The 23,171-nt window shown below is 33.5% G+C and overlaps 1 protein-coding gene and 1 non-coding gene across 8 annotated transcripts in view; one reads left to right on the top strand and one right to left on the bottom strand.

Moving 5' to 3' along the window:
* The window catches only part of LOC145291908 (calmodulin-binding transcription activator 2-like), a 2,646,613-nt gene that overhangs the window by 2,456,513 nt on the left and 166,929 nt on the right, over positions 1-23,171 (top strand). For 5 of the 7 annotated variants that reach the window (XM_080137802.1, XM_080137770.1, XM_080137753.1 and 2 more), the window contains one exon: positions 12,015-12,092. In XM_080137802.1, the coding sequence (XP_079993928.1) occupies positions 12,015-12,092 (78 nt within the window). Of the gene's footprint in view, positions 1-12,014; positions 12,093-19,590; positions 19,682-23,171 lie in introns of all 7 variants that reach the window. The other 2 variants (XM_080137790.1, XM_080137780.1) reach the window with 1 other exon arrangement.
* Positions 3,689-3,761, bottom strand: Trnap-agg (transfer RNA proline (anticodon AGG)). The gene has a single exon. It is a non-coding gene; the product is annotated as a tRNA-Pro (tRNA).

Genomic DNA, 23,171 nt, shown 5'->3' with positions numbered 1-23,171 from the left:
GACCAGCTAGATAACTGTTCACATTACATTTAAACATCTGCAGGTTAGTATAGTCAGAGAAGCAGGAAACAGGGAGGAAATTTCAAAGTCTAGCAGTTCCAGGGAAGAAACTATTAGAATAGGAGGCTTTACGGCATCTAAGGACCTTAACAGTGAAGGGGTGGAATTTTTTCTGTGTATAAGGTTAGTCGGGAGCATGTACATCAAGGGGTTATGCAGAACATATTCTATTAAAGTTAATATAAAAATATGAAAATATCTTGAATTAAAGGCAAAATTTTAAATTAAATTTTTTTTCTTTTTTCCTTATCTTCACACTGAAATTATTTTATTACGAGAATAGGTTTCTCAATATAGATCGTTCAGGGTCAATTTAAAAGTTTGCTTTAAAATAAGCACAAGGATGCTACAATTCGGCGATGGGACAGAGGTCCTTGTCTGATGGTGCGTGTTTTCCAGATGTTCATGACATTTTTATTAGTTTACATATTTTGAGGGGGAAAAATTATGGTTAAGGTATACCATAGCATCTATTTTTTTTTTTGCTTGCTTTCTTAATTTCTTTTTTCATTACTAAGCATTATACACTAAACTGCAAGATTAAAAACAAAATTAATTGATATAGATAAGTTATAGAAAGCTAAAACAATGCGGAAATACACCAAACTGTAAGAAGGAAAGTTGAATACTGAAAGACAAGACAATTATTTTTCCTTTATTTATTTTGTTTATATAATAAATCTTACTTGCATCCAGATTTCTTTTAAATCACTAGAAACGTACGTGTGATGTCAGAATATCACAATATTTCGGTGGTGATTATGCTTGTGATGTCTTATAAAATTGATCCTCAAAGATGTATATCGAAAAACCAGCTCTTGTAAAATAATCATTACTAGCGCGACCTGTGGAAATTCCGCAGGGTACTCATTCATATGTAATTAGTTGATGTTGGAATTCTGTAGATGTTCAGTGTAAATGGATAGACTCTGATATTATTGTAATTTTTTTTTTTTTTTTTGTTAAAACTGCAAAAGTATTTATCTAAGCTAGCAAGAACGCCCGGCAACGCCCGGTCATAAAGTATGCTTAAATATGATATTTTAATTCTCTCTCTCTCTCTCTCTCTCTCTCTCTCTCTATATATATATATATATATATATATATATATATATATATATATATATATATATATATATATATATATATATATATGTGTGTGTGTGTGTGTGTGTGTGTGTGTATATATATATATATATATATATATATATATATATATATATATATGTATGTATGTATTTAGTTCCATCAGCTATAATCGAAACCGAAGCCAAGACTTATGAAGAATTCTTGATAAAATTATTTTTAAAAGATAGATTATTGGAGTGCCATCAGCTATAATCGAAACTAAAACCAAAATCATGAAGAATTCTTCGTAAAATTATTCATTACAAAAAATGGAAGTGTTAAAAATGGTGTTTGCGTGTTCATTTATTATTTATTTATTTAATCGTTTACTTTTACTTTTTCTTGTTACGAATACATCACTGTTCTTACATATATGTGTGTGTGGGTGTGTATGCTCTTATGCATGTTACATGCAGTTTACTGTTATGTGTGTGTGTGTGTGTGTGTGTGTGTGTGTGTGTGTGTGTGTGTGCGTGTGTTCTTATCCTACACAGTTGTTTTGCCTTGAAATTCTCCAAGACGTGTATGCGCAATGTAATGTGGACATACCTGCTTGCCTTGGCCAGCAGATGATATTTTCTGGTCGCTGCTGGTCTGCCATCTTTCAGGGAGTGGTCGCTGCAGACAGATTCATTAATGAACACAAGATGGGATTTGAAGCTTCAAAGCAAGCCTATCATCTCGGACCCTGGTTGTTGGGGAGGGGCCCAAATTCCCGTCCACTTCATCTGCTGCCTAAAACCACTCTCAGCCTATGTGGTCGTCAACCGGAAGCCTACAACCATAATTCCCGTGTCACCCCTTAATTTCCGGTGCATTCTATCTAGGTCGTCAAAAGGTGACCTGAGTTTGATGGCTGTCAAATCTAATCTTCTCTGACCCTGCTAAATCGCTGATGGGAAATCAAATATGCTTATATCTTCTTATTTCTACAAACTACCTATATGGCATTTAATCTGGGATTCCCAATACTACAGAAGTACATAACAATTAAACGACCCGGAAAATAACTCACACGATATCGTATTAATATATAGATAATGTCAAGATTTATTAAAAAAAAAAGTTAATTTAAAAAAAAACATTTTTTAATTTAAGATATTTTCATATTTTTGTATAAGCAAATCGAAATTATAATTTTCTAAAAATAAGATTATTTTAAACATTTTAGTCAATCTACAATCTGGCAGGATTTTTCCTTCTTGTTAACTATTATGACATCTGGTCTTCTTGCTTGGATGGGTTTATCCGTTTGTATATCGATGTCCCATAGGATCTTGTGACTTTCATTTTCCAGTACTGCTGCTGGTTTGTGCTTGTACCATTTGTCTGGATGTTCAAAATGCAATTGTCTGCATAATTGACAGTGTACTGGCTTCCCCACTTGCTTGCGTCCATTTTTATATTCTTTTGGGGCTAATTTGCTGCATTCACTTATGTGGTTTATTGTTTCTTCTCTTTGTCCACAGAGTCTGCATTTGCTGTTTTCTTGTATCTTGTCAATCCTTGCTTTGATGTGGTTGATTATAATCACATTATCTCCTGCGGATGTTATTAGTGATTCAGTTTCCCTCTTTAGGTTCCCTTTTTGTAGCCATTTCTAAGTGTTTTCATTAGTCTCTTTTTTGTTATCCTTATGAATCATCCATGTAGTTGTTTCTCTTCCCATTTTTCTTTCCTCATCTTATTCTTCATCTCTTCTTTTTCTATCTTGTTTGTTTCTTCAGTGTCTCTTGCTGCGGTAATTATTCTTTCGGTATTTTGCATTATGTATTTTTCTAATTCTTTTTTCGTGTTATTTACACAGTCTTCTCTTCCTCCATCTTTCCTTTTCACATAGAGTCAGTCAGTATCATCCTTTGGGTGTAGTGCATTGTGCATTGTCATGAGTTTCCTGGTCGTCTGGTCGAGATTTCTCAGTTCTTCTTTGGCCCAACTTATAAACGGTCCAGAGTATTTTACTAGTGACTCTCTCCCCATGTTTATTCCTTTAAGTATTATTATTATTATTATTATTATTATTATTATTATTATTATTATTATTATTATTATCCTTTCCTCCTCTTCGTACACAGGTTCCATTTTACAAAACATTTACATAGCAATGAGAATCTACCTAATAAGTCAATGAAACATAAAAAAAAATCATCATTTTGTTTTATAATCTAATAAAATTATTAGATAATTTTACATGTGTACGTATTTCTCATGTTAACATGATTTTGATAATTGTATGCAAAAGTTTTTCATTTCTTATTAACTTATTATTTGTTATTTATTATTTATTATTAACTAGTGGCTGCGCCATGTTGGCACACACAACACCGAGTCAAACACAAAATCGAGTACACTCAACATCAAGTACACTCAACATCCTCTTACTATCAATGCTTACCCTGTGAACTCGGAGTATGGGAAATTCCCATATGCACAAAACAAAAATACCCTAAGGGTAAGGATAATGAATAAACGTTGGATAAAATGATGGTTAAAATTATTACGAACTTGCCAGGATTCGAACCTGGAATCTTCTGATCCCTAGTCAGATGTGTTATCCATTGCACCGCAAGTCCTGTCCATATGCGGAAAGATGTTACCGCGATTAGATACAGACAGTACTAAATTCCATTGACATTGGCAGGTAACTTTTTTGACAAATATGCAACGGCCCAAAATCCTTTATTTTGGGCTTTTTGTGTGACTCAGCGTTGTTCATTATAAACCATATATATAGATCAGGACAATCTAGTGAATCACACCTTTCAGGGAAAAAAGAATTTTTCAATTCGGTGCATCCATTCGAAAGTTTTATTGGTATATATACACACAGACATAAATAAATAAACATTTAGAATTTTATTAATAGTATACATAATATACCTATAAACAATGCAATAAATAAGAAAGTTTTAAAATCCTATTAAAAATATAGTTTAATTATAAAATTAAATCCAACATAATGCAGATTTCAGTTTCTTTGGAAACAAAGTTGCTATATTCTTGATTTTATTTGGAAAATAATTATTCATTATTTTACCCTAAATTGACTGTGATTTTGTCGGGAGGAGAGGGGTAGTTTTTACGTTTCACACTTTTATAATAACAAGAAGTTACTTCCCTTATGCCGAATATATATAAAGTTATGTGTGTGTGTGTGTGTGTGTGTGTGTGTGTGTGTGTGTGTGTGTGTGTGTGTGTGTGTGTGTGTGGAGAGAGGAGTAGCAGAGAGAGACATCTAAAGATAAAAAAAATAGAAGTTTTAATAGAAATGCATTACACTTTTTCCCCAGGCAACACCGATTAGCCCTACTAGTTTAATTATAAAATTAAATCCAGCATGATGCATAGCTCCGTTTCTTTGTAAATAAGTCAGCCATTGTCACCTGTTGTTAATAGTTTGTAAAGGTTGATGTGGTTGAGATGCTTTTTAAGAGATGGACATTTTTGTGTATTCGTGTCGATGCATCCGTGTTAATCTAACTGGACTTGTTTGAGATGCAGAAGAAGAAGAAGAAGAAGAAGGGGGTCACCAAGTTTTCAATTAAATGGCAGACATATTCTTTACAACGTTATTCTATAGTTTTGTCAACACAGAATAAAAGAATGTTATCTGTCGGAACGACAAAGACCATCTCATCATCCTGATGATGGATGGCACGTGCTGGGAGTGTGAAGTGAAGCGGGTTTGCGCAAAGTCTGCCTCACTCTCTCATCCCAAACAGCCTGATCCAGTGGCAAAACAGGTCGTGACAGCTGGAGGCCAAGTAGGATGCAGCAGCTGATAAAAGTGTCAATGTTTTCGAACATACAGCACCTGCTATTCCCAAATGGTCACCCGTCTGTTACTGGCCAAGTTCAATGTTTTTTTGCTTTGTTTTTTTTACATAGGCATAACCACTTATCAAGGCCCAGAGACCACTTGAGGATAAGGGTTAAGAGTGTACAGTAGTCAATTGGTCAATATAGTAATCGTTAGTAATGGAAATTCGGTAAATTTCTTAACTTAAGTGGAACGGCTCATCAAGAATTTGCTTAATGTCGGTGTTCTAATGAGAACCGGTATGTGGACATGATTATGCCATACAATATAATTGCACAGAATATGATTTGGAAAGAGTTAGGAACACAAGAATACACGCCATGTTGGTTCGGCCAGTCAGCAGGCATGCACTGTAGAAATGGAATTGTGTCCAGATATTTGGTCTTGCCTTTCGTCCAAATCATGAGATGTCTTTGAAATGACTGTTCATAAATAGTTGTGAAATGGTTCAGGTGGAAATGGGGAAATGCACAAAGTTTTCTAATTACCCATGCATCACTACACAAGTTTGAACATGCCTGTTATCTCATCAAGCATCTACCAATTACCACGTGAGTGATTACATATAAGTGCAAAAAAAAAAATGTTAACTATGTGTTATGGAGTAAGCTGATCTACCCATTGCAGGAATAATGGTGTTACTCAGAGATTATAAATATAACTACACTTAACACGTTGCAATCTTCTCCACTCATTTGGTGTCTGTCGCACTTGCGATCACTTGCCAATTGAGGTTCCGATGTTAACAATCAGTCCAACAGAAACTGGATCATTTTGGTGGTTTTTTATCTGGCAGGTTGAGGCATTTGTTCTGGGTAGTCCTAGGACGTTCACTCTTCCAAGGCTTGTCTCCATTCTTTAGAGTACAGTGCCTGGGGCGCTCCGACTAGGGAATTCCGATTGGGCTGGTCAAGCAATTTTTAAAAGGCCAGTACTCCTTCTCTAAAGGTGTTGCCTTTACTTTCCCCACCTCCTGATCTTGTGTCACATCTTACTGCGGTAAATACTGGTAGCAATTCATGATAGTTATGGCCTCCCAGAATAATGGAACATATTTTTGCTAATATGCTTTTTGTTAATTATACAACTGTGTTTGCCTTGGTTGTTGCCTACAAAGCTACAACACGATGTAAACAAAACGAATGAATTACTTTATAATTTTTGGAAATTTAAGAGGAGTTTGGAAGTATTTAAACTGCGCAGTAAAGATTTAATTCTGACTGTAAAATTCTTGAATGAAAGTTTTGGAAGTTACTTACGCCTAATAATTAAAAATATACATAGATTAAAACAAAAGCAGAAAAGTAGAAACAAACAAAAAATATAAAGACTATAAATGAACATGAATGATACTTTGTAACAGGAAGTCATCATCATCATCATCATCATCATCATCATCATTATCTTCGTTTTAACGACTGTTTTACATGCTGGTATATGTTGGGTGGCTTTTAGATATTGACTTTCAATGTAAGCCATCTTTAGTCAGGTTTTTATTTATTACCTTTTCTCTTAATTCCGGCTTTAAAATTTCTTACGTATTAAAAGACTAAAAGTTTTCAAAGTTGTAGGAAAGCGATTCGCAAAATTCTAGTATCAGCAGAAGCTCGCACACACAGACACGATCTGCTAGCAACTTCCAGTTTAATAATAACCATCTGGTGAATTGCAGTCCTTAGTTAATTGCATAGTTCTTATAACTAATACTTATGCTAATACTTATGCTAATACTTATGTGGCGTGACTAACTTCTGTTTGCTCAACACATTAAAAAAAAAGAGACCCCAAACTCAATCTCTTTGCAAACATGGGGTTTTAAGCTCAGGCTATTCTGATTGATGCCTTGGGCATCTCAACACTATTGTCGCCAAATGCCTTCTTGAAGGTCAATGAGTCGTAATTGTCCTGTAACAGAGAGCGGACACACATATGCAAATGCATGCAAAATTATTTAACTGGAAAAGAAAATGACTATAAAAAAGAGAACAAGCACATTAGAGGAGATGATCATGTTAGAGATGTGGGTGACGTCGTGGCCATAACAAGAAGTCACGTGTGGCGGGAGAATGAGGAAATAAATGTCTTTGTTACAAAAAGAGGAATCGAGTTATTACTTGTCCTATATCCCTTGCAATATACTCTGCTACAACGTGTTGAGTCCCTGTATAATGTTACAGTACAAGCTGAGGGAATTAACAATGAAATCAGGTTTGACATTCGGTCAAGTAAAATGTATTGCTGTCGTATTAGCGCTGTTTTTGCTATCTGCACAATAAAATTATAATACTTAAAATCCAAACGCAGCGATCATTGCTTTTAAATCTCATTTATCTTCTCATCTTGTTCGACTACAAAGTTATTTTCGTCTAATAATTTGTTGCAGTATTTTTTTTATATATATGTTGCGGGTATAATCAAATGGAGTCACGTTCTGCTAGCAACCAATCAGAAACCAAAATTGCTCTATAAAATTATTGAATCTTTAAGCATTCCAGCACAGTTTTTTCGTGTCAACACTAGAAGGATTTTTTGCTCTTTGTCTGCAAAATTATAAAGTCTAGGACCTGGACAGAACAGCTACCCACTGAAAATTATTCATTTCCGGGACTTGTACTGAGTAACTACTCATCGGAGACTCTTCTGAAATTAAACACGGCTTTCAATTCAAAATAATTTTAAATAAATATTTAGATTAAAACAACAGGAGAAAAATAGAATAAAAAAAAGTAATGAAACAATTTTTTTTCATTTTTTTTTATCAAATATTTGATTGGAATTATAAATTTTCACTTCGATTATAAATTGAAGGTCTTTTATTTAAAATCATGAATTTATTTTGGGATTTCCTTAATAGTTTTTTTTTATTTTATTTTAATCCGCATTCAATTAAATCTAGGTTTGTTATAATCCAGACCAACTGTCTAAGCTTATAAGTAGATAAATGCTTCCGTTAAGTAAATGAGCACCTCCCCAAGGTGGATTAAGGATTTAGTCTAAAGAAGATGAATAAAAAAAAAAAATGAAAATAAAACCAGCTTAAGTCGTCTTGTTTAATAAAAATGTTGACTTTGTTTGTCTCCCTTTTATCTGCCTCTTCTGTTTTATGCATTCAATAACAACTTTAAAAAAGCCTTTATCCATTCATTGTCACAAGCATTATATAATAGGTTGCACGTTTTAATATGTTTTTACTTCTATTTTTAGACTGTAGCTAGTGATGATCATTACGGATTATATATATATATATATATATATATATATATATATATATATATATATATATATATATATATATACACAAAATTACAAGGTCGCAACACTGGACATGCTAATGTTTTGGACAGATGGTCGGTTAAAACCACTGTCATTAATTTTCCCCATTCTTCATCTGTGCCTAAATCAAAGCGTAGATTCCATGAGCAAAGCTTCTTTCTTAGAAGTGCACGACTGTGGAACTCTCTTCCGTTTGCCTGTTTCCCACCTGACTACAACTTGGATGTCTTCAAGTCCAACATAAACAAATTCCTGATGAACCGCCCCCTTAAGTAAGACACTTTATCAAATCTCCAATACTAATGATTACTACGATACTATCCCATTGATTACTGCACACGCAATAACCCTTATCCCTGAGTGGCTTCCGGACCTTGATAAGTGATGACCTCCATGTAAAAAAAAAAAACAAAAAAAAAAACAAGTTCTCATCAGGCGATTTAAAAAAAAGGTTGCTTTCCACGGGAGAAACCAGTCCTCAGCAACATATTTTATAGAATAGAGTCTTTTTCAGATGGGTGATACTTTGTATAGAACAGGAAAGTATCATCATTATCATCATCATCTTTGCTTTAACGTCTGTTTCATCCTCATGAAGAGTCAACAGGCAGCCTGACGAATCTTCACAAGGATGAAACATGAAAAATCCTGTGTAGTTTAATTGCCATATAAAAGGTCAGACTGAGTGCATGATGACCTTAATTTGCAAACAGAATCATTCCCAGAGGCGTAAAGATGAAGCACGGGGCAGAGATCAAAACACGGTAGACAAAACAAAGCCGAACAATGACAAATGGTGTTACATATCCGAGGAGAAAAACTTAATGTTTTCAGATGAATCTTTCCATGGAAACCATGCAAATGAGAAGCTGCCAATAATGTAGAAATAATATAAAAATGTTGCTTTGATGTCTGTGTCTGCCTTACTCATTTCAGAAAGTTAAGTTTAAGAAGTAAACAATTAGCTACGATAATATTAGTCTCTCTGTCCATAATTCATTCTCTCCAAATAAAACCTTGAAAAAAACTCAGCGAACGTCTCCTTTGTGTATTTCCTGCATGAAAAGTTTTATTTGTCTTAGTTAAACAGACGAAAAGAAGCAGAAAACCCATAAAAGACCAGCACGTATAAACACCCATAATCTATGCATAAAGGCCTGATTTTTATTGATGAAAATGTTACAGAGGTGCACTGTCCTACTGAAAGCAAACCTCACAAAAAAACTGACTAATTTACTAATATAAGAAGACATTGACTACCCCATTATTCTGGCGCCCTGTCTGTAACTATAAATGTTATTTCAAATTTAATTAGATTGATGGACAGAGCCTATGAAAATTATTGAGACGCATCCATTCAATCTGCAATTTTAGTAAGGAAAATGCTATTTCAAACTTAAGCATGTTTGACTCAGTGTTATTTTCTAAGGAGTTTGTTTGCAGTATATCAACCCCTTATTAGTCATTTACTGATGCAATGTAAGTAAATTAGTTTTATTGTGAAGAGAAGTTCCGCATATAATTTGATAGGCACTGTACGTATATATTTATGTTGGGATGATTGATCGGAATCGGGAATCGAAAAAATTGGTGCCTATTTACCGAGGCCAAAACGATTCTTTTAATTGTCTTTTTTTGTTTGATTTTGTTTAAAGCAAAATCTTCCATTGCTGGTAATAATGATAAAACAATAAATATTTATTGATTTTAAATTACCAGTAAAGCTAAAATCTATAGATCATCCTCCACAAGTGTAATTTTACGTTTAGGAAAATATCCGCATATTTAACATGGGTTTTTTATAGAAATCAGGGAAAATAACAACATATTTTATATTTATTTAGATTTATATAGAACCGGAATCAGAATCTGTAATTGCATTGGAATCAATAAGTGTATCGGAATTGGGGAAAAATATTGGAATCGACCCATCTCTAATATATATATATATATATATATATATAAACACATATGTATATATATACATACAAATGTATATACACACATGTATACATAAATACAAATATATATGCATATATGTACGTGCATATATATATATATATATATATATATATATATATATATATATATATATACACACACTAGAGTCATTCATGAAGTAAGGCCTAATATTTTAAAACTCGACAACTAAAACATTGAAGAGCTATCAAGACGGCAGTGCTACCATTAAAACGAATGGTATTTTTCTACGTAGTTACCACCATTCTCAATGCACTTCTGCCAGCAATGAACGATGCCTAGGTTGTAAAAATCTGAAGCGCACTTTGTAACTTACATCTCTGTCGCCACTCTGAAATCAATGAACCCATCTCCTCACAGTGCTGACATCAACTGAATTGGGTTTGTCAACGTTCAACAGATTCCGGTGAATATTGATCGGTTCAATTTTTTCTGCATGGAGGAATTCAATAACACATCACTGCTTCTGACACATATCTAACACACATACACACACACACACATATATATATGTATATATATATATATATATATACATACGTATATCAAAACATCGTTAATTCATTACTCACTCAGTATCAGTCATATAGCCTAATGGTGAGAAGCCTTGACTGTCATTTGGGCGGTCCGGTTTCGATCCTGGCTTGGGGCAGTTGCCTGTCTAGCCACACTGATGAGCTGTGAAACAGCGAAACAGTACTGTAAGTGGATGACTACACACACACACACACACACATATATATATATATATATATATATATATATATATATATATATATATATAGGGTGACCCCAAAAAACGGGCCCCAATTATAATTAGGCCCTGTTTCTTAGTGTTTTGTTCGAATGAAATGAGACTTTGGTCATAACTAGTTTATTATATTCAAAACATCACATCAAAACACTAGTGTCTTTCGTCTTTTTTTCTCCGTTCTACAGCATATGTTCAAGACGGCCTCCATTTAGCTTTTGTTTTTTTGGGTCACCCTGTATACAGAGAAAGAGAGAGAGAGTCTCACACCATCAATATCTACAATAGCGAGATGAATCTTTCTGATCATAAATGCATAAGTTCAGTCATCGCAATTTGCAATCTCCTCTGATCTATTCAAGCAGGATAAAAATATAGAAAGCATTACGTTTGGAATGGCCCTTACATATATATATATATATATATATATATATATATATATATATATATATATATATTGCTCGGTTATTTTTATCACATTGTATATGATTATATAAGCAAGGATACCTGCGCTTTGTGTGGAACTTTGCTGTAAGCTCGGGTACCTACTTCACTGGTACCCTTGCAGTAAGTGGATGTTGTAAGAGCAACTATTGCTCAAGGTGTTTAAGGTGGTGAACCCCAACTAGGTGTGCAACATCCCTAGGCGGAGGAGTTTATGAAGAGCCGCACCAAATATAACCTTAACCTTTAACATAAACCTTGAAAAATGGTGTGCCCCATCCCTAGGTCGGAAACCATCATCATTTCAGGTTAGGTCATGATCAGCCCAATGATGTGGGCTGTAGGAGAGTTGCACACACGCACACACACACACACACACACACACACACACACACGAACACTACTACTTTATATATATAGATGATCAGATAGCTAAATCTCCGTGAGTGTGAATAAATGTGTGAATCCGTTTGTGAATTGTTTAATACTTGTTCTTATGTAAAGTCTGAGGGTTGATAAAAAAAAAGAAGTTTTTAAATGATGAATGCTTCTTTGCAGGAGCCATTATCAACGCAAGCAGCCAGAGGAGCTGGATGGGAGCCAATTGTCTCAGTTTGTGGGTGAAGCAGGAGAGAGGTGAGTATCATCATTTGGCTTCTCACTTCAAAGGAACCGAATTGTTATATACAACTCTTAAAATCGGTAACTCGTGTACCTGTGTACGACCACGCAAACATATGGGCGTGAAAGTGTATGTGTATACGTGTGCGTGCGTGTGTTATTCTCTCGCAGTATGTTTGGATGCAAACTTTGAGGAGATTTATACTAAACTTAATTGATTTTTTTTTTCTAAAGCAAATTTTACTATATTGACCTTCGTTAAGAATTTAATTTTAAATACAATTATGGGCTTCCATATAAAGATGAAATGGAAAGATGATAGTGCAACGGTTATTGATGTGAACTGTAAACTCATGCTATGTTCAAGTTCTATTGTATTATGTTTAGCAATACCATTGTGAAGGGAATCTATGCATCTTCCATCCAGCTATGAGTTAAATACTAGGGTAGGATTGAGTCTTAATCCATGATAAGGCATAGGAAAAAGAAAACTCTGAAGAAAAAAAAAATCATCAGTTTTGATAACTCTGGGGGCCTCGCACCAACAGCTATATTATGAAAAGCAAAGTTCCTTGGAGAGGCATGTCCTTCAATTGTGAAGAGGCATCTAACAAGAAAGAAAATGAAGAATACAAAAATTTTAAAAGACATTTTATAATATAAACGAATTCTTTTCCTATTTTGAAATTTGATTTAATCTAAACATTCCTATTTTGATTAGCTTGGAGTCCGTAGAATGTTTAACCCTGTGTTAGTCACCATGATTAATCTCATCGGGTGTTTATATACCCCAGTACGAAATTGTTTATAGTGCTATTATTTTTTTTAAATATAATGATCCTGCTGGTTCAGGGTGTATCTACAGCCCCTTTTGAACAGTTTGAATCACTTGCAGCTTGTTAATATTAGGAAATAATACAATTAAATAAATCATAAAACTAATAAAAAAAATTTTTTAAATCTTAGATTTAGATCACATTTATTTAAAAATGCCCACAGGATACATCGTTATTTTTTAATATCTATGATGAATCCAAAATGTTTCCATAAATTGAAATAGCAAGAAAAATGAATATGAGTTCATTACATAACCATTAACGTGCAAGGAAAACTGAGATACAACTGCGCCATACCACGGGGGCTTTACCCTCACTGAGACTGGAGAGTACTTGGAGGGAGGAAAAGAAATAAGTTGCCAACTAGGAATTATGAGCACAAGCTTATTTGGTGTGACAAAGCATCCCACGCAGGGTTAAGTATATCTGACGGTTAATGATAAGCTAACATTGTTGTCAGGAACCGTTTTGCTTCTGAAGGTCGAATCATGTATAAATAAATCTGTGTGTTCTTCAATTCATCAATGAAACATAAAAATGTTATTGAATTTTGATTTAATTTGAAAGAAAAATCTAATTTGATAAAACACAAGTTGTTTTTGGAATATGAAAGATAAAGTCTGAAGTTAGTAGTTAGGAAAAAGCTCATATGATTTTTATTAGTCGTGTTTTATACATTTGAACGCTAATTTGTCTGTCCTGAAAAGAAGTAGACGACTATTTCTTATATCTGGTGTGACGTCATTGAAAGTTTTTAATAAAGACAAAGAATTAACAACTAAAATAACGTATAACCGACTAGTGCAATAGAGATAACTTATAACGTTACAATTGTGCATTGACTTTATAGTGCCAAAATCTTACTATCAAATTACAAAACTATTGATCTTCGTACAGGCTGTAATTACCGAAATACAGAGAGAGTTATTTTGTGTGAAGATATCAGAACGGTAATTATTTTAAGGCAAGTAAAAATATTATTTGAACTATAAATTGAATGTAAAAATACATGCATATAAATTATTTATTATTGTTATTAAGCTCTAATAGAAAAGATATTGAGCACTGTATATATGCAAGATTTGCCTTTTTGGTTTGACTATGTTCTAATAAGTTGATATTTTATGTTGCATATATATTTTTTATGTTACATATATATAAACTGAATTACTGAATATATAGATATATATAGTCTAAAGAAGCTTTGAATATATATATATATATATATATATATATATATATATATATATATATATATATATATATTAAGTGGGAGGTAAATGAAATTAATATATGATATGACATCATTTACATATGTTCAACTGTTCAACGTAATCACAACGATAACAACCCATAATAGTGCAGGATCGTTTCAGAAACGATATCAAATCTCTGAAACGATATATATATATATATATATATATATATATATATATATATATATATATATATATGATGGACACTCTCGTCGATTTCCGCCACAACAACTAAGTTGTTCAAGAATCGACAAAGATGATTTGTTTTTATAGTCGTGAAAGCTTTGTGCAGAGCCAACCATACTTTTTTGGTTTCAACTGCTAATCTTCGTCGGTGCAATGGCTGCCACTAGACGAAGCAGACAGTAAATCTCACATTTTACATCAGAGTTTTCCTTCTCCTAGATGCATGTCTTAACGAAGACGGGGGGAGGGGGGTGCATCCCTCTCAGTGAATTTAATGTGCTCCCAAATACCAACCTGGAAATTTCTTGGTCATATTGCGGTACATACAGTGCCTAGCCTTCCCAAATGGTCACCCATCATATACTGGCTAGGCTCACCGTCGCTTAACTTCAGTGAACTAGATAGAACCAGTGTGTCAACATGATTATGCCATATATATATATATATATATATATATATATATATATATATATATATATATATATATATATATATATGGACAACTTTCATACATGAATTTGTTAATTAATGGATCATGTATTGTGGAGAACACTTCCCACTCTCTCCACCAAACATATTATGACTGTAGACATACACGATGTGTATCATGTGATATCTCCTTGATCGCAAGTGTTATTTCAGAGTTTTTCCGTTTCCTAAATTATTATTGATGATATCGATATTATTTCTTATTATATTGTTATTATCACTGATTATATTATTGTTATTACTGATTATATTGATATTATGATTAACAAATAATCATTTAAAATTTTGGTATTGTGTGGAATACTATTACTATTGTGAGAATTTTCTGAACAGGTTACGTAAAACGCTAGAAGGTGCCAAGCAAAATTTTTATGTTTTTTTGTTTTGCACAAATACTAATATTTTCAATGAAAAATATACTATTTCTCTTATTATAAAGATAATTACATGAAAAATTAATTGAAAAATGAAAAAAAAAAATTGTGTTGCTGTTACAAAGAAACTGCAATGAATAATTGTTGTACGAAACTTTAAGAAAATGAAAAATCAATTCAAGGAAAAAAAATAATTGTTGTAAGTTAATTGTCATGAATAAATAGTTATTTTTTGAATAACAAACAACTGATACCAAACAAAAAAAAAATGATTTTTTTTATTATTATTCTTTTATTATTATTATTCTTTTTGTTCAAATGAAGATAACTATTTAGTTGTCTTTTATATATATATATATATATATATATATATATATATATATATATATATATATATATATATATATATATATACATATATACATACATATATATATATATATATATATATATATATATATATATATATATATATATATATATATAAACCAATGATAGTAAATAAATGTTTTCTTAAATGACATTGTCTGATGTGATTTCACTGGCTCGGCTTTTCGATACCTTTTAGCATTTTATATAAATTGCTTGGAAAATTCCGACGATAGTACGTCCTTATTTTATTTATTCTATAAGTAAGAAAAAATCAATTTTCGTGACAGCGCATGAGAAGCTACCGAAAAAAGTAAATAAAAGAGTCTTTTGAAAACTGTCGCATATATTTAATAAACAACGCTTAAAATAATACAATTTTTGTATGTGTTTGAATGAGTCATTTTAAGTAATGCTGTTGACAAGGGAATTAATAGGTTTTAAAATTGTTGAAATGAGGGATTGTCGTTTCTGTTATTCATAGTCTGACTAGCATTTTGTGTTGGTGATTATTGCATATGTTTTTAGTTGATGAATGCAATTGTTAGGTCAAGCTATATTGGGATATAGAGTTCAAAAGTGGTTGTACTTATCAGAGTTCATGCATGATGACCACTAGATATGCTTGAACCACGGAAGGCTTATCTTGTAAATTAAATAAAGGGTCAGGTCAACAATTCCCAGAAGATGACCAAGACTAAAGAAGGCCCGTACATAAAGTGATTGAAGTATTTGGCAATAATAACCAAAATGAAAACCTCTTTTGTATTATTTGGATTACTGTTCTCATCTTAAGTTTTATTCTCATGTTTCGGTTTCCGACCTTCTTCAGGCATATCTGATCGAATTCAAGAATCTTTCTGTCGACCTCAAAGAATCTACACAGAATTTCGAACAGAACCCTTTATTTAATTTACGCCAGACCCAACGTGGATAACGTGCTTGGTGAAATTCAGTTGTAAGTTACACTGTTCTGAAGGTTGAAAGTTTAATCTTCAGTGCGAACGACACTAAAATACAATTGCTAATTACTTAAAACTTTTACCCAGTCATGGCTGATGGAATGAGAGCATAAAACTCCCGTGGATTAAATAAAGGGTTCCATTCAAAATTCTGTACAGATTCTTGAGTTCGACAGAAAGATTTCCGAGTTTGACAAGATACACCTGAAGAAGGTTGGGGGTTACATTGATCGAAACGTTGTGCGAATAACACTCAACAGAAGAGTAGTCCGTATAATCCAAATAATACGAATCATCAATTCTTGTCTCAAACATTCAGAAGGAGCCGTTATTGTTATTATTATTAGGGACATCACTTATCGAGGCCAAGTGTCACTGAAGGATAAGAGTTAATGAGACGATAATGATTGCCAGCTGAAAGATGAGGAACACTATGGGAGTATTAACATTGATCAAGGTTATAAACTGTGTTTGGTTACTTTAGGGCAGTCACAACAAGAATTTTTTTTACATTGAATTTGAAGAAGATTAAGTTTTAATCAGCAGGGAGGCAGTCCTGCAGCTATGTGTTCTATAAGTGGGAAGCCCTTGCATGAAAATTTCGCCTGCCACTAGGCACATGGAAGGAGAAAGGAAATACTTTTTCTTTTGATAGAAGAAAAAGTTCTTGGTGTTTTCAACATTTAAAAACATCATATAGTCAAATTTATTCGAAATTAATTTCGTCGATTGAGAAAATGATGAAAAACTAGAAGGCGAAAAAGAAACATGGCGTCAGGTAGAGCATCAAACTATACTTGACGACCATGGAAGAGATCACGTGAAATATGCAAACATGCCAGAATAGAAAATGTAGGAAAAGACGAACGACAAGGAGTTCAGTGGGAGGGATTTCTGTGCTGACGACTGAAAGAATTGTTTTTATTTTGTTGTTATTGTTGTTATTGAAAGATAGAACACCTCAATAATAGTTTTGGATATGTGCATAGAATTTGAGTTGGATAGACTCAAGAGTTTCAAACAAATATGATTTACAAAACAAGTCGAAATTTATACTTTCTATATGCCATTAACCTTTTGTGAATAATTAGCATATTTAATTGCAAATAAATTCAAATGAATTATTTCATAAAGAATATTATTTTTTAATTTAATATGAAAGTAATTTTCCAAAGTTTGATGGAATTTAAATTTAAAACAGATTAATGCACTGTAACATTTTTTCTCGGTTTTAATATGATGTTACTGTTAAAAAGGATACTATATAATTTTTGTTTATATATAAACTTGAGAAAAAAAACTGAGGCAGCATGCTGAAACCATCCTTTCTAGAAGACCAGCAGGCTTATCTCCGGTTGCAAATTTGGAGGCTGATAACACCGTCTCTGCTTACATTCATATAATTGCAGAAATCTATACATTTTTATCCAATCACAAATAAGAGAACCATAAATATCTGCACATTTTCATCCAATCACAAATAAGCAAATCATATGAGAGGAAATTGATGTGATTCAAATGACGAATATAATCATGAGAATTTTAAAATTAAAATTAATTTGCCAGATTGGACAAACAAATTTTTAAACATAAAACTTGTTTATAAAATAACCAGCATGATGACGGTTTAGCAGACCCCCCCCAAATCAAAAATGATGACCAAATGCTTAAGGGTATTATTTGGATTCTACATTCTACTGTTCTCATCTTGAGATCTTGAGTGCTATTTTCACAACGTTTTGACCGATGTAACATCTAACTTTCTTCAGGTGTATCCTGCCAAACTCATGAATCTTTCTATCAAACTCAGAAATCTGCACAGAATTTCGAACAAAACACTTTATTTGATCCACGGGGGTAGTATGTTCTCGTTCTGTCAGCCATGATCCGGTAAAAATCCTAAAGTAATTCGCAATTGTATTTCGAGTGTTGCCTGCACTGAAGATTGAGCCTTCCACCTCCAGAAGAGTGTAAATTACTACGATGGAACGAGAGCATGTGAATAAAATAAAGGGTTCTGTTCAGAATTCGGTATAGGTTCTCAAATTCGACAAGATACCATCGACTAAAACGATGTGAAAAAAAAAAACACTCAAGATGAGAACAGTAGTCCAAATAATACAAATTTTAATCCAATAGAAATATTGTTTTAAGGTTTTTCAAAATAGCACTTAAAAAAAAAATTATTTGATAAAAAAAAACATATTTTAATATTTGTGGAATTAATAAGGCTCTTCATTAATCTGAACACTATGCCTAAGTCAGTATTGGCGGTCGAAAATGTCAATATCAATGTTTAAAAATGATTGATGGTTGTTTACAGTGGGGATATTTTAAACCATCGCATTTCAAGTAAAAATATTAGATATCATCGTGAAATTAGTGTAAATTCTAAAGATTATGAAAAATGATTCAGCAGGAGATGTGCTAGATGTATTTTAGGAGAAAATCAACCACAATAACGTTCTGAAATGCATTAAAAAAAAAAAAAATGGCAGACCCTTAATTTGTCCGTTTAAGTCAAGGGTTATCTCCCTTGTTTTTCATACTAACTTGGTTCTACTTGAAACACGATAAAACTCGATGATTCGATAAATTCTATTTTTGTAATTATTTTTTTACTGGATCATTTTTCGCCATTTTGGGAATTTATGATAATTTTGCCATGAGACGTATGTGCGTAATAATGTTTTCACCTTAAATGCATTGGTTTAAAATATCATTAATATATTCAAACAAATGGTATTAAATTTGGCAGAATTAGCTCCCTTCTATTGGGCGACCATTACCTAGCCAACAAAATCTTTAAGAGCTGTGCACGTTCTTCTCAAGTAATGCTTTTTACATGTTGAATGTTTATCTTCCAGTATTTATAAAATATTGGACTTGCTCTTTATTTCTTCTTTACTAAAACTGAAAGTGTTGATTCTTGTTCAAAGACTTTCCATTGCTAATTTTGTACTCTTTCTCTTTATCTCTTCCTCTCTTTCTTTCTTTCTCTTTATTAATTCCTGCTTTCACTAACCCTGCCATGTGCGCAGAGAACTATGGAAACTAATACATTCCCACCAGGTCAGCGGCAACCTTGCTGCCCCGCCTACAGCAGCGACACCTGCGGCTGCATTTGGACAGGTACTACTTCTGACCACACAGCACCGACATGCCTATCCACTTTATATATATATATATATATATATATATATATATATATATTTATATATATTTATATATATATATATATATATATATATATATATTTATATATATATATATATATACATCTATGTTGTCACTGCTGTTATTGTTGTCTTGTGTCTTTTTCCTTCCTTTTCACATTTTGTGACTTTTTTCTCTGATCATCGCATGCTATGTGGCATTTTATTTTCCCTTCCTTATTAATTTCTACATTCGGTGTGTTTTAATCTCTCTATATATATCTATATATACACTCTTGAAAATCTGAGAGTATTGTTCGTTATTTTATTGTCTTGTTACCGTGCACACTTCACCTGTACCTAATATTTTAGATGGTGGGAGAAAAGGTGAATAATAAAAAGTAATGAGAAGAATGGAATGATGTAAATAAGAGAGAGAGAGAGAGAGAGAGAGAGAGAGAGAGAGAGAGAGAGAGGTGCAGTATATTATGACATCACAATGTATTCTGAAGTCCTTCAATATGTATATGAATATTTTAGATGGTGGGAGGAAGAAAGAATAATGTAAAAGAGTATATAATTAGTAAGAGGAATGGAATGATGTAAATAATTAAGGGAAGAGAAAAAAAGAGTGCAGAACGGAGAGAGAAAATAAAGAGAGTCAAGAGAGGGGGTGGTAATGAAAAGGGAAATGGGTGTATGTGATCGGAAAGCATTCCAATCTGTACATGATTGTTTTATATGGTAGGAGGAAGGGTGAATAATAAGAGGAATAGTGAGAGGACTCGAATAATTTAAAGAGAGAGAAGAGGAAGAAAGAGAGCAAAAAGGGGATAGAGAAGGGGGGAGAGAAGATAGAGAAGAGGAGGAGGTTTTATAATGACATCACAATGGCACTAAATGTTTATACTAATTTACAATGTACAAAGCTTGATCGAACGGATCACATGTCGTCGGATTAAAAACAACAAAAAAGTTATCTGGTTATAGGGAATTCATTTCCTGTTTCAAAACTTAACAAAATAGTAGAAGCATTCGTGATGATTATTTCATTCCCAAAGTAGGAAGGTATAACACAAGGTTAGGAAAAAGCCAACAACCTAGAGAAAGAGCTCTCTGACCTGCAAAAAATGGAACCTGGTTGAGGCGCCTCAAGCGATTAGCTAACCCCTTCTCAAGAAGTGAGAAGGCAAGGCCTGGAACGATAGATCTCCTAGAACATACCTCAGCCATCAAAGAACAAGCCACCTTAACAATGGCCTAGACTCTGGTGGTTTGGGGGTCACAGGAAAAAAGGAGCATCGGATAGATGTCAGAAGAAAAGAAGCAAAGTGCCGCCAACTGGTGAAGCAAGATGATGCCGTGTTCGTCAATAGCAACAACTGGGGAATCATAAAGAATGGAATATTAGTCTTGAGCTTTAAAGGACACAAGCTGACTGAGTTACAAAAAAAATATTTTGGACTGCTGTCAGCTCCGTCGTCATTCTCAGGGCGATTAGCAATAAACTAATCTATTCTCAAAGAGTGAAACGGCAAAGCCTGGGAGGGTAGACATCGCATAACTACACAGGACAATATCTCAGTCAATAGAGAACAATCCACATCAACATTGGCTCTGACTCTTCTGGCTTTGGGGGTGAGAGAAAAACCCCGGGTGGAACAAGAATTAAAGTTCTAATATTTATTATATTTTTTTAATACATAAATTAAGCGCAGTGTCCGAATTTGACAAAGTGCAATCTATTGATGCAATCATGCTGAAGATGTCAATTCACCTTAATCCGCTGCCCGTCTCACCCACACTTCAATCACAGCATCATATGCTTGTCTCGAGAATAACACAAAATACTGCATCCAGCATCTTAGTTGCTATTGCTATCATGTTCATTCCCCTTCTGACCTGATGCACCCATACACCCTGAACAGGTTCAGCTTCTTTCCTCCAAATGAGGAAGTTTCTAGGGAACATCAAATTAAAAAGTTGCATGTGTATCCTGCTCAGGTGAGATTCTTAACAATTGTAGTTTTTGCAATTCCTGAATAGTCACCCATCTGGTTTGGATTAGGGTCAACATTGCTTAACTTCAGTGATCTCACAGAAAACTGGAGTGTCACTGTGATTATGTTCTAATCTCAGATTCATTTTCATACCTGACAAATATAGATTAAATATAATCTATTGTTTACAAACTATTTAGGCCTTCTTCCTAAGCATTACCTCCTTCTTTGGAAGGTGGGTTATTTTATCACCTGAGGTGCCCTCACCACAGAATGCAGATTAGCTGATCTTCACAAAGTTGGCATTAGAGCAGATCTCCCCTTTTGGAGGAGCTGGATTCCTCACTATAAACTGGCCTTATGTCTAACTTTGCTGCAATGGAAAACAGATAAATAAACTAAGTTGACTAATGGATGTCATCACAGACTATGGTATCAGTCATGTCGAGGTCAAATTCTATCAGATCTGTTGTGTTTACTGATGGACTAATACTATTGGAAAAAGTATGAATCCACAATGCTTCGTATCTAGGGATAAAATAGTCATATACAATTAATATCTCTTCAACACTAAATGGAGTATCGTTGTCATATTTGGGCTAGTGCACACATCACTAATCTCTTCCGCTTAGGCAGGATCCAAAAAAAGAGCCTTTAACATTATAGGTCTCACATTAAGCTTAAGCCCCTCTCCCATCACCACAGTGTCGCATCTCTGTACTTGTTTTACAAGTAAAGAGATGGAATGTGCTCCAATGAATTTGCTGCTCTGGTGTACTTTCAATGTAATTACGCTTGAGAAACAACAAAACCCCACCCCTTCAATGTAGAGATTCCAAGATGTCGGAAGGTTTCCTACTCTAATAGCTTCTTTCCTCAAATTGCTAGACCTTGGAATACCCTCCCTTTGCTCTGTTTTCTTTACTGTACCAAATGCAGAAATTTAAATGTAATGTGAACAAGCATCTTATTGTACAAATCCCCTCTTAGGATTCCCCTATGAATATGGCTTCCAATTCCTAATCCATGCCCCTTACATTTCAGCGTCAATATGACTTGTTTGGGACTGAATAAAAGTAAAAAAAAAAATTTTATTGTTGACTGTAGGTTTTGTGTTATAGCCGAAAAGAGGGTTGATATGCTGTAAAGCAAACGAACCAAGCGATAATATTGTTGTTATACAAACATTCTACAAGGTGGAACAATAAAATTGTCGCCCTAAAGAAAATAACACTACAGCTTTATTTTAAAACTTTTATTGAAAAAAAACAATTGCAGTAATTTGATTATGTAGTAGAGCTGGCATCTAGTCAAACTAGCTGCCTTCAGTCTACATCACTGCCTCGATACAGGTTCAGAACTAGGAGCATGCCTTTTCCACAAGCACCAGCAGGAGCTCAGTGAATACTCAGCAGATGGCTGTGATCAGGCTAGCTTTGGTGTTGTGAGAGGTCATGTTGGTGATGT

This window comes from Euprymna scolopes, chromosome 2, assembly GCF_053919585.1.
Source record: "Euprymna scolopes isolate OS-2025 chromosome 2, ASM5391958v1, whole genome shotgun sequence".
Taxonomy (NCBI): domain Eukaryota; kingdom Metazoa; phylum Mollusca; class Cephalopoda; order Sepiida; family Sepiolidae; genus Euprymna; species Euprymna scolopes.
This window is presented reverse-complemented; position numbering and strand designations above follow the sequence as displayed.